At 21.6% G+C, this 12,692-nt stretch overlaps 1 protein-coding gene across 3 annotated transcripts; it reads left to right on the top strand.

Annotated features, from left to right (window-relative positions):
• Nucleotides 1-1,093: 1,093 nt before the first annotated feature.
• Nucleotides 1,094-11,982, top strand: LOC112692126. 3 transcript variants are annotated; one of them, XM_025566689.1, is made up of 6 exons: nt 1,094-1,258; nt 6,501-6,551; nt 9,994-10,029; nt 10,096-10,276; nt 10,339-10,435; nt 11,689-11,982. In XM_025566689.1, exons 1-6 carry the CDS (start codon nt 1,180-1,182, stop codon nt 11,698-11,700), a joined length of 456 nt encoding a protein of 151 aa, XP_025422474.1. In that variant the 5' UTR covers nt 1,094-1,179; the 3' UTR covers nt 11,701-11,982. The 3 variants fall into 3 exon arrangements, with proteins under 3 accessions (XP_025422474.1, XP_025422475.1, XP_025422476.1); XM_025566690.1 differs by lacking the exon at nt 6,501-6,551 and having other exon boundaries at nt 11,689-11,978; XM_025566691.1 differs by lacking the exon at nt 6,501-6,551 and having other exon boundaries at nt 9,997-10,029; nt 11,689-11,975.
• The last annotated feature ends 710 nt before the right edge of the window (nt 11,983-12,692 follow it).

Below are 12,692 nucleotides of genomic sequence, written 5' to 3' on the forward strand. Positions count from 1 at the left end.
TATATTTTTTTATTTTTACAAATACTTAAAGATACGATACAAACAGATAATTTTATCAAAATTAACAGTGCTCAAATAATATAAAAAAATTCCAATGAAATTAATAAGTACTCTTTTGTAATTCAGATTTTTTGTGACATTTTAAAATATTTAAAAATTATGATGTGTTTTATCAAAACACTATCGGGATAATATTTGACCTATACTTGTTTTATATTATATAAATAGTTAAATATAATGGACATATTATAATATGAAATTATGTACCAAAATATTTTAAAATCTCTAATATAATTGTGCCTATATTCGACTATTATATTATTATTATCTACTTGTATTAAAATTTATAATGAACCAATATATAACAATTATACATGGTTCCCAAAAGTCTTTTCATACAAATAAATTTTGGTGGAAACAGGAATTATACCTTTTTCGTTTCTGGCGAAATAGAACTATACGTAAATTAAGGAACCGGATTTTTGGCGGAAACGGGACATGCCCATAATTGTACATGAATAACAATCACTACTAAAAATACATACAATTTATCGTAATCACAAAATATTACATAAATACATTGTCGACTTGAATTAATGTTATATAGATTTGTAACAAAATATTTGAGTAAAATAACAATAATTAATTAAATTTTATTTATAACTTAAATATAAATAAATAAAAATTAATAATAAGAATAAAAAGAAATACATAAGAACCAATTCGACAAATATAAGTATTAAATATGTGTAAAATAACAAAAATCAAAAATACTTCAAAATCAATAACAAAAATATACTTTCACAATATATGATATTATAGATATTTAATGACAAAATATTAATTATTTATATATATTTATTTATAAATTATTTAAGTAAACAATATCATTTTTTATTTCCATAAATAAAATCATGATTGAAAATGATTAAAAAAACTGACATGAACGTCAAATTATAATCAATCAGTGTGTAGAAGTCAGTATATATATATATATATATATATGGGCACCCCTAACCTAACCTATACAACCAAGCAACATTTTAGTATAAAATGGGATACAAATGCTGGTGAAACTCTTTGGTCGCCTCAGTTGACGTACAGCAGCCGTAGGTAAACTTGCCTCTTTGAACGTGTATGAGCAACAGGTGAGGGAAGAACGTCGAATAAGATCACAAAATGCACAAGTCATTTGTTAAAATATATGTTTTCATGTTGATAATATGGGCTGTAGAAAAGTCTGATTGCAAACAAGGAGGTAAACGTGTTTATTTACTCATTATTGATATTTTTAATATATATTAAGAGATAGAAATAATTTGTCATTGAATAAAAATTAAACCGACGTTAGTAAATGTAAAACGAATTATTGTAAAACCTACAGCTTATTATCTATTCTTAAAATATTCTAAATTATTTTATGAACATCAATACCCTTGAAGTTCATTACATTTGTAAGTATACAATAAATTAAATATTAATATAAGTGTCGAAAAAAGTATTAAGTTACGTAAAGAATGTAATTATCTATCAAATAATATTTAGTAAAGAAACATAATACTTTAAAGAATAACTTTGTTTATAAAATACATCAGTTCATCTACATTTATAAAATAATGAATAAATGATTATTTTATTTGAATAAAAATTATGTATTTTTTTTTTTTTTTTATTTTATGGTATAAAATATAAGACCTATTTCTTCTATAAATTTTAATTTATATATATATATTTTTTTTTATCAAATTGAAGTATAAATATAACATTAAAACCAGAATACTGAATATTTTAAGAAGTATCATTTTTATATAGAAAAGTAATAACAACATTTTATTTCATTTATTTATTAGGTACTTAAAATATTAATTTCTTACATTTTGCACATAATTGGTATTCCATTTGTAATAATATCTAATATTTATAAATAAATACATAATAATTTTAAGTATTAATATACAAAAAATTAACGATTCACAGAATTGTTTTTGTTATTTTACAATTTTAAAATCAAATATATGTTTATTTATACATATTAAATAGAATATTTATTATCAATTGTAACAATCAATTAAAATAATTTAAAATAACCATTGAACAGATATTTTTATTTTAGAAATGCTGTATTAGGGAATTCACGCTTTTTCAAGTCTGTTTTTCATTATTTGAAAAAAACTTCAGTAAAATACTTTACAGTTTATAAAAACAAAACACAAGTACTTACCGAATAACATTACCTGTATAACTATAATGTTGAGTAAACAAATTTTAACGCTTGTCTGAATTTTTGATTTATGCACATATTATACAAAGACATTTATGCATGATTGATTAACGACAACCCATTAAAACGTCAGTGATCCGCAATAAAAAAATAAAAAACATCAATGATGTTTCCCAAAAATAGAAAATATAATTTTTTATTTAAATGAATTATAATATTGCTTCTAGCGTATATTATTTATTTTTTTTTTTTTACATTAAAATAATTATTCAAATTTTATAAATTTTTAAGTGTGTTAAATATTTAGACAGTTAGTAAATAAAGAAAATAATGATGTTGATGGATTAAAAATTTATTTTTATCCTAAGTATTACATTGATGAGCCACAATACTATCCTACTTAAAGCCATCAATTGACTTAAGATCTTGTGTCAAACATGCTATAAGGCACTATATTTTTAATGGCTAATAAAATAATATTTTAAATTATTACACAAATCTTACACTAAAAATATTTTGAAATAATTCGTATTGTTAATATTTAATTAACAAAATAATATAAACATAAATTATAAATTGTATTAATCGTACTTCAAATTATTACTGTTTAATTTTTTATTTAGACTTTATGGGATAAATATATTTTCAATAATTTAATTTTTTTTATTAATTCATTTAATTTATAAATTAGTAATAAGGTATAATAAATATATTAGTTTTTAATATCATTCGACATTAAAATTAAAACGTTATAAAAATATAGCTAAGGTTTAAAAAAAAAATTATGAAAATGTATTTATTAGCAATTAATATTAAACCTATTTATTATATAATACCAATACATTTGCCTAATAAAAAAAAATTAAACTTTTAGTGGCTCTAAATTTAATTAAAAATATCTATTCATTTTAACACTATATTATCTGACTTTTATAAATAACATTGGTCAGTCAGTACCTAATAATTTATTTTTTATCGAAATATAATATTTTAAATAAATATCAAATGCTATTGTATGATTTCAAATAAAGTAATAAATACATTCATACCTTTATTTTTATACATTTATATTTAATTCTGTATACAATTATTACTGGTGTTCAATAACTATTTCTCATTATTTAAAATAATATTAAATTATCAAACATCTAATTAGTTACTTTAAAACTACGCAAAATATTCGTGGGATCAACAAAAAATTTAACTTGCGTGTTGTTTTTGATCTCGAGTTTACCTATTGAAATGAAAAAAGCTAACAGATGATAGGTATTATATATCTACGTAATACACCAAAATAAGCCATTTTATTATTCCATTGTGTGTAATTTTTTTATGAAATGGTAAAAGTTATAAGTTTAAACTATTTTATTTTCAAAATAAATACAAGTATTTTAATCATTTCAGCATAATGAGACGATTTTTTTTTTTAAAAAGTTTAAATCCACACATACCAAAACATTCCAAAAATAACAAGTTATTATATTCGTCAAAAATATATATGACTGTTCTAAAACACCAATACAATTTCTATAGCCCATGCAATATTAAGTTAGAAATAAGTTTTAAGAATTTAAGTAAACATATGTATTGGATTTAAATTGTAACAACCAATACATGATTATGAAATAAATATATACATTTTTTAACATGCTGTAGAGAAAACAAAGTAGGTGAACAGGATAAAAAGAAAATTCAATAAAATTAATTAATATTGTATTTATACAATACATGCAATATATAAAATAATATTTGCGAGAACGTTTACATAGAATTTCAAAAACAAAAAATGTCAAGCTTCAATACACGAATGTGGACATTACAATGATTTACATTATACCCACTACAAAAGATTGGTATCAAAGCAATGTCTTAAGAATTCTCTGATTCCACGTCAAGAAATATGTTCTGAAATAAACTCCAGAACTAAATGATTGCAGCATAAATGAACATCGAAATCTAAGACACAACAATTTAAATAAAATAAGTTTTTTTTATTTTTGAGCGTTTATTTGTAAACACATTAGAGCCGTATATAATATGGTTTAAATTAGATCACTAAATCTTTTCCACCACGATAAAATTTAAACGAATATTTTTTTTATTTTATTTTTTTAATTTTGTATGAACAGTTTCTAAACCAATTAGGAATTCATTAAAAACCATATATTTCCACACTAATGAAACCTTGTTACATATAATAATAATCACGTAATACATTATAAATCCATATAAAATAGTGTCCACTGTAAATTTTATTCTTTGTACATGTATTATTTTTAGATTCTGTGGAATAGATTGGTTTAGCTATTTTATTTTTTTTTCTCTCTCAATGATTTCGATAAAAAAGGGGAAAGAATTCTGATTATTGATATCACTATAATAATATGGATTTTTATATTCAAAATCATTTTAATATTTGAAGAGAAATAAATAATAATATTTGAGAATTAAATATAAGATTTTTTAAAAGTTTGTATCTGTAGAAAATAAAAAAATTCTTGAATCAAAATACTTGAAATACGATACTTCAGTTCGAAGATTTAAATGAACTTATATGTAAAATATATTATAAATACAATTATCTTGTATATCACAAAAAATATTAATTAAAATAAACAAATTACTAAAAATTATTAAATACTTCAAACAACATCCATAAAAATAAAAAAAACCTTTTTTAGTCAAATAGAATACCAAACTGATATCAGTTATATTATAAAATAATGAAATTGAGTGTAAAAATATTAATATTACAAAAAATCCGCTAAGAACCTATTTTTGAGTAAATTTTTTGTTGTGTAGAATATTTACATTTTTATGAACTTATAGTAAAAATATATTATTACATACGAAAAAAAAACAAAGGCGAAGTGTAATAAATATACCAAATATACCTACTCGTATACTCAAGCTATTTTTAAGAAAAATTAGCTGTGTAATTTCATGGCTATTGTTTTATTTGTTATGGTATACTTCAAATTTTCAAACTAACACAAAAAAAAAATAACCAAAATATTTTGATCTTTTAACTCTAAATCTTACAACATAATTTTATAATAATAATTTTAGACACTTACTGGATGAAAATTATTATTATTTAGACATGTATTTTCAGTTTGGTTTTTTTTTTTTTTTTTTTTTGGGACCAATGAAAACATCTAAAAACGACCCACCTTAGTACTATCTGGGCTCATTTCGCTATCTAATGAGATAGAATATGTACATAAATAATATGAATTATAAATTTACTAACCGAAAAAATTTTTACAAAAATAATATAATACTGAAACCAATAAATTCCTCGCTTATACAGTTTTTAGATTCTAGGGCGAATCTAAAAACTGTATAAGCGTTTTTTAAACGCTCTTACATTGTGATCTTTTGGGACTTAAACATAATTAAAACATACTATTCCCTGTGAGGAAAAACAGGTTACAGCATTAAATTTTAATTATCTTCCAAACTTCACATTTAAAAATTGTCAAAGGTTTTTTACTAGAAAAATAAAGCTAAATCACATATAAGTAACACTTTTCCATTTCATACGTGCTAGGTGTAATAATATGCATATAATATTATATTATTGTATCGATTATAATAGATTTATTTTTTAATACATCAACATAAATTAAAAACCTCATTAATACAGGATTCAAAATCCACAAAACACCAATTTTTATTATTTAGCTTTAATGAAAAATAACTATTTAGGGATAAAAACTAAATAGAAATAACCAGGTATTATTGTAGTATTTGATATTTGTCTACAAACTATAATTCTATAATATGCAATCATTTACTTATATACAAATTATGATTTTCATATAAATGTTAAATTTTAAAAATTTTACATCAAATAAAATCATAAATTTAACTAAACAACTAGAAAAATAATTATGTCGAAGAAAACACTTTGTATATCCTTACTATATTATTAATTAATAGAATAATTATAATTAATTATAATAATAAATATTTTGAAAAATGTATCTTGGATCAAACTGTATCTACCTATATACTCTAATATATTATTGCTTATTAAGATTATCAAACAAATTTTAATTGTTTCTTTCGCGTGTTAGTCTTATATTTTTTGTTCTATGTATACTAAAAATATAACTTCATAATTCAACAATTACTTTCGCTTTTATATTTTAGTATATTTCAATTTTCAAAGAAATCATTTTATTTTTTTTTTTTCACTATTACATATTTTCAAAATACGACAGTATTAATAACTATGTAACTTAAAGCTATAAATTAAAATGTTGGTGTACAGGTTATCAGGGCCAGCTAATGAATGCTGAAGATTTCAATTTTTATAATGGAGGTAAGAATAAAACAATAAAAATGTAAGAAGCATTTTTTAATATATAAACATGTTTTCTGATATCATTCATATTAATGACTGAAAAAGAATTTTAAAATAAATCAGAAATTAAACAACTAAATAACATTTAACTATTTTAATAATCACCAATTATTTATTTTTATGTTGAAATCAGTATTAATTTTTTTACTCCTATGAAAATAACATTTAACATAATAATAGTATTTTACTATCAATAATGAACATATATTCCCACGAACGCGGTGTAACAAACATTAAAAATAAAAACACCTTAATCTTAAGTATTATCATAATATGGAACCAACTTTATTTTGCTCGGAATAAGTGATAGTTCAAATATTTACACAAGAGCATTGGTAAAGTTTGTTTTATCTGTAATAATAAGGTGTAGATAATTTTACAGAAAATACTAAAATTAATAATTTAAAATAGAAAATCATCAAAAATATTATAGGAGGATTACATATCTAATAAAACAAATAAAATAAAATGTTAAAATATTAAAAATGCATTATGTTTACTTTAATATTGTATTTATAATACAATATGTTTACACCGATAATTTTGAAAATGATAATATTTAAATAAATTAATAAATAATATTTTATTATATCTTATGATGAATTTTTAATTTGAAACCAGTCGTACTTTACAAATATAATAATAATCCAGGCTAAACATTTATTTATTAATTTATTTGTATGTATACATTATTTGTTTATTTATTCGTGTATAAATGTATGAGTGTTAATTATTTGTTAACTTTTAATTTGTATTTTATTTTCTATTATTTTATTATTAAAGAATAATAATGTCAAAGATATAACGTTATTTCCAGAATACTCTATTTAATAAATGGATTCTGAAAATGTGATAAACAATTTCCTAATGCAACAATAAAATATCAAATATATATTTTAAAAACATTTTATATTTTTATATTAAATTAACATAGTGGAAATGTATTTTAATCAATTATATTATATAAATATAAATATCATACAGATATTTTTTTTTCATAATTTTTAATGAAATAAGATACTTTGTTTGACATTCTGTTATATTTTTAATAATAAAACAGTTAAACCATAATACCAAACTAATAGTTTTTATGACAACATAATATAGATAGTCCAAATCGTTAAGGTAGGCTAAGTTTAGAAAACCATTTATAAAATAATACAAAATTTAATTTAATATATGTATAACGTATCTTATTATAGATATAGTAATTTAAAATTCAAACGTTAAATATTTATATAATATACTTTATAAAAATGCATTCACTTGGTGCAAATATGATGTCATAATTTCATAGTTAACTACCTAGGCAACTTCTAAAATTTTCAACGAGATATAATCAAATACTAGGTACTTTTTTTTTAGTAAACTTAATTATTTATTAATATTAATAATTATGAATGTTTCCTTTCCATTTAATTGTTTCCATGCATGACATATTAATTTTAAAATTATATATTTGACTATTAAATATATACAAAAGTAATGAAAAAATACATTTTTATTTTTTTTCATTTTTATTAATATCTCATCATATATTTTACCTTTATTTAAAACATAGCATTTCAAACTTATTTTGTTTGAAAAGTAACTCCATTTATTTTCTTTGGAATGAAATAAATGTTTTAGTTTCGTTTTTACAAATCAACTTTAAATTTCATGTCAGTGATTTACAACTAACAATTTTCTATTTGATTTTAAAAACAATTTTTAATAGTTTATTTTACATATTCTATTTACGTATATATATGAAAATAGCAAAGCTGGAATTATATGATCTTCTCGACAAAAAAAAAAAAAAAGTCCAAAACTACAACAATACCTTGAAATTGCTTGATTGATTTTTTGTTGATAATTTTATGCAAATTTTATTTATTTTAATTTAATTTCCGAAGTTTAAAATATAAATATTTATATATGATTTTATATTTATCACATAAAGTATTTATGTTCTAGTAACATTTAAATATTTTCGTATAGCTTTTGAAAAATATAATTTAAATTCTAACATGAAAAAATAACAAATATTAGCAATTTACCCAATAATTTATATTATATCTAAAATAAAAAAAAAAGTTTAATGAAAAATAGTTAATGTATTATACGCTTTCCAAAATTAAAATAGAAAAGTGCATCTGAAAACAATATAACTTAAAATAATAAACATCAGGATGTATGTAAATGTCTTTAAATTTGAATATATTTTAATAATATACTGTACTGAGCAATATATATTGACATTTTGGGTAAGCACTTAAATTTTAGATCCTATCAATTTCTTTCTACCGTTATTTAATATATCCTTAAAAGTATGTCATCAGTCTTCTATAATATCAGATATTATTACTTCAGACAATTGCTGAGAAAAACAAATTGGCAATTATATGTATATTAATATGAATAAAAAAAAAATATGTCAGTTAAGATATTTTCATGTGTAGGTAAAATATAAGAAAAACTTTGTCCTCAGTAATTTTGAAAGTGAAAACGTAAATAATAATGTATTAACGTTTTTTTAAAAACTAACAAATAAATAAAGGTTTTTGTTTACAATGATCCGATTTAAAATGAATTTTTCTTTCTTATGATAGCAACGTTTGATGTAAAACACATTATTTTTTAGTTACTGGACATTATTAATAGCTTAAATAATAAATCTAAATTCCATCAATATTCCTAATAAAAATCAATAGAGTATTAAACTGTTTACACTTTTTACGTCATAGAAAGAAGTAATTTCAAACTTCTACTTTATTACTGAATACATTGAGATATATATCAGCTACATTTTTAATAAATATATTTAAAAAATAAATAACTATTATTGTCTGTTAAACAAAAGTATACAGGTATTTAACGATGAAAAATTATCTCAGCAACATATATCTAACTGCTTTTTTTACGATGAATAAACAATTTACTTGTAAATTTATTGTTTCAAAATTAAATATATTATAAGTTTTCATAATTGTTTAAAAACTTTTAAGCATTTATTTGATAAATTATGACTCATTTTAAATCGAATTATAAGTCTCATATCGTAACTTCTAATCGAACTTAACTTTTTTTCTTCTACAATGTACTACATATAATACTGTTATAACATTTAAAATTAAATTATTGATGATAACGGTACAACATTCTTTTCTTTAAAAATTACTTAAATTATTAACTATAAATAAAGAACAAATATTTAAAATAGTTATTTATGTTTTACGGTTAATTCAATGGTATACTTATTTCGTATTAGATTGTAAATGTATACAAATCAATAATATTTTTATAAAACTCAATTTTTAAATAAATGCTAATTAAAGCAATTACTATCGTAAAGATTAGAAACGATTTGTCTTAAAAAAAGTTCATTGCGTTATTAATATATGTTTTAAATATGTTGCAGCAGCATGCTTAAGTTATGGTCATTCATGCTGGGGAGGTAAATTATTAAATATAATTAATTATTAAAATGAAAAAAATTCGAACATTTGTACGTTTTACACAGCTCATGGCAAACGCAATGCAGATGTGCTAAACAATCCAAATTCCTGGTTCTTATATCGTATGCAAAAATTGGCTCATAAAGACTCGTCTATAGATCAAAATCAATCACAGGAAGAAGACATAGCAAAGACCATGAACGTTTTTAAAAGATATATGCAACGAAATTTAAAGAAAACAATTAGGTAGCAATGATATTCACAACGTTTTTTTCACAACGATACTAAAATCAACTTATTTATTACAGCGATGACACCTGGAACATTCAACCGAGAAAATATATACCTGATGATAGATACTACGAAGATCAAGTATTAGATCCTAGACTGGAATATAAACTTATGGTAATAAAATATGGTTAAATATGATATAAATAATGGTTATAAAATGCAATTTCACTACAAAAATATTTATTTTAAACAATAGTTTTCAACCGGAGAGTCATATGCAGGGCCGACGCTAGAAGTATTGGTGCCTTGGACAAAACCATGTTTTGGCACCCTTGAATCCTCCTCCAACCCACTTAGTTTGAGTAGTAGTAAAATAAAATGTTTTGTGAATTTAAATAAAATTAGTACATATTTAGTATAATAACTTATAGTATATCAACCCATTTTTTGAACAGGTTATTGTTTTTTTCGTTGCAAGAATATAATAGTTCTAATTTTGAGCGTGGCGCTTTTTTACTTTTTGAAAGTTTTCTGGGGAATTTATTATTTCACGCTGCCACTGCCTACAATATAGGAATACTGTGCTTCACTAACAACTCATTTATTAAGACAACCAAAGGACGAAACTCATTGTAAATAACTAATAAGAAACCAAAATATTATGTAGAAATTAACTAAACAAAAAATATGAATATTGATTAGGTACCTGTTAACTGTAACTTGTTAGTTTAGACATTTGACATTACACAGTAGATCGTACGTAATGAGAGCTCGTCAAAAACAATAAATTGTGCGTGTGTTTCGGGCAACGATGTCTTTTTGATTTACGCCACACACCGCGGTATTTTCGCCGTAAGGTCCAAATTCGTTTTTAACGTAATCTTCTAGTTATATGAATTTATTTGTAAACGGGTAGATATTTTATGAAAATAAATATTACTACCATCTATTTATTTGCACTGACAAATGTGGTAGTATGTTTCCATGCATTATGTTTACATAAAAACCAGCGCTTTATAGAGTAGTACCTATATGAAGTAAAGAGCACAACTGTTATATTCTTACTTCCTGTAGATCGTATTAAAAGATAAATTAGATAAAAACAATTTTCAGTTTGGCGCCCCTTTCGTGCTGGCTCCCCGGGCAATCACCCATAGCTTTCGCCGGCCCTGGTCATATGTGACTGATAGTTAACGGTTACATAAAAATAATTAAATAATTTGCTAACTGTTGTTTTAACAATTATATATATATATACATTTAAGTATGAAATTTAATATTTTTACTGTAATTTTTGAGAACGTTAGGTTTACAGGAAAAAAAGATGTTCGTGATTAGTAAAAGGTTGAAAACCACTGGCCTAGACAAATTTGAAAACAAATTAATACAAAAAAAATTAACAAGTATATTTTTTGTTTTTATTACAGAATGTGAAGTAAAAATGAAGTACTACGACTAATTTTATAACGTTATAGTTAACATTTGGAGAAGTCAGAAATAATAACACTAAAAATATGTTACAAATATATCTTGTTTATGTCAAATTAATATAACAATTTAAACTGCATATTTAATTTAAATACACAATTTACACTAATTACATTTACGCATATAAAATTGTTTCCTTATTAGCCACAAAAATTATTTACCAATTATTTTTCTTTGTATTCTATTACATTTTTATGTTATTTGTTTTTAGTTCCATAAACTATGTAACAAATGTTCACAATATACTTATAAATAATGCGCTTGCATTTATTGCCTATTATAATTTGTAAACAAATAAATATTTTATCCATAAGACAACAATATTATATTTTAAAAATTCTTTAAATTTCAAATAAACACTATCATATAACATTTAATTTTATTAATTTATTTAAAGTACAATTTTTTATATTGATTTTATTAAAAATTATTAAATGCTACCCCTATATTTACTTAAACATTATTTTATTTAGCTTGACATCAAGTTTAATAAAAGTAATAAATTTAATGTTTTAAGTAAATAACACCTTTCATAATTAACAGCATTTATGGCCAATATTATTAATTAAATATTTACATGCCTATATCGTATTTAGTTTGATGTAAAATTTTGATCTCTGAGGGGAGTCTAAAATGTTAAAACATAAATCAAGTTTTCATTTTCACTTCTTAATAATATCGAAAGATTACATGTGCAATATTATTATCAACAAATACATGATACCATATAAATTTTATTGTAATATATTACAAATTAAACTGGCTAATAATTTTTAAGATATTTATATTTTTATGACGAGTACATATTAAATTTTAATAAATACAAGCTAATCAACAAAACAGATTCTAGTTGAACTATCTTATGTATACATTTATAATTTCAATTTCTAAATAATAAAATACAAGTGTAAATAAAATGTTACTCGTTCAAAATAATAAATAC

Source organism: Sipha flava, unplaced genomic scaffold (assembly GCF_003268045.1).
Source record: "Sipha flava isolate LNK unplaced genomic scaffold, YSA_version1 70_pilon_pilon, whole genome shotgun sequence".
In the NCBI taxonomy this organism is placed as follows: Eukaryota; Metazoa; Arthropoda; class Insecta; order Hemiptera; family Aphididae; genus Sipha; species Sipha flava.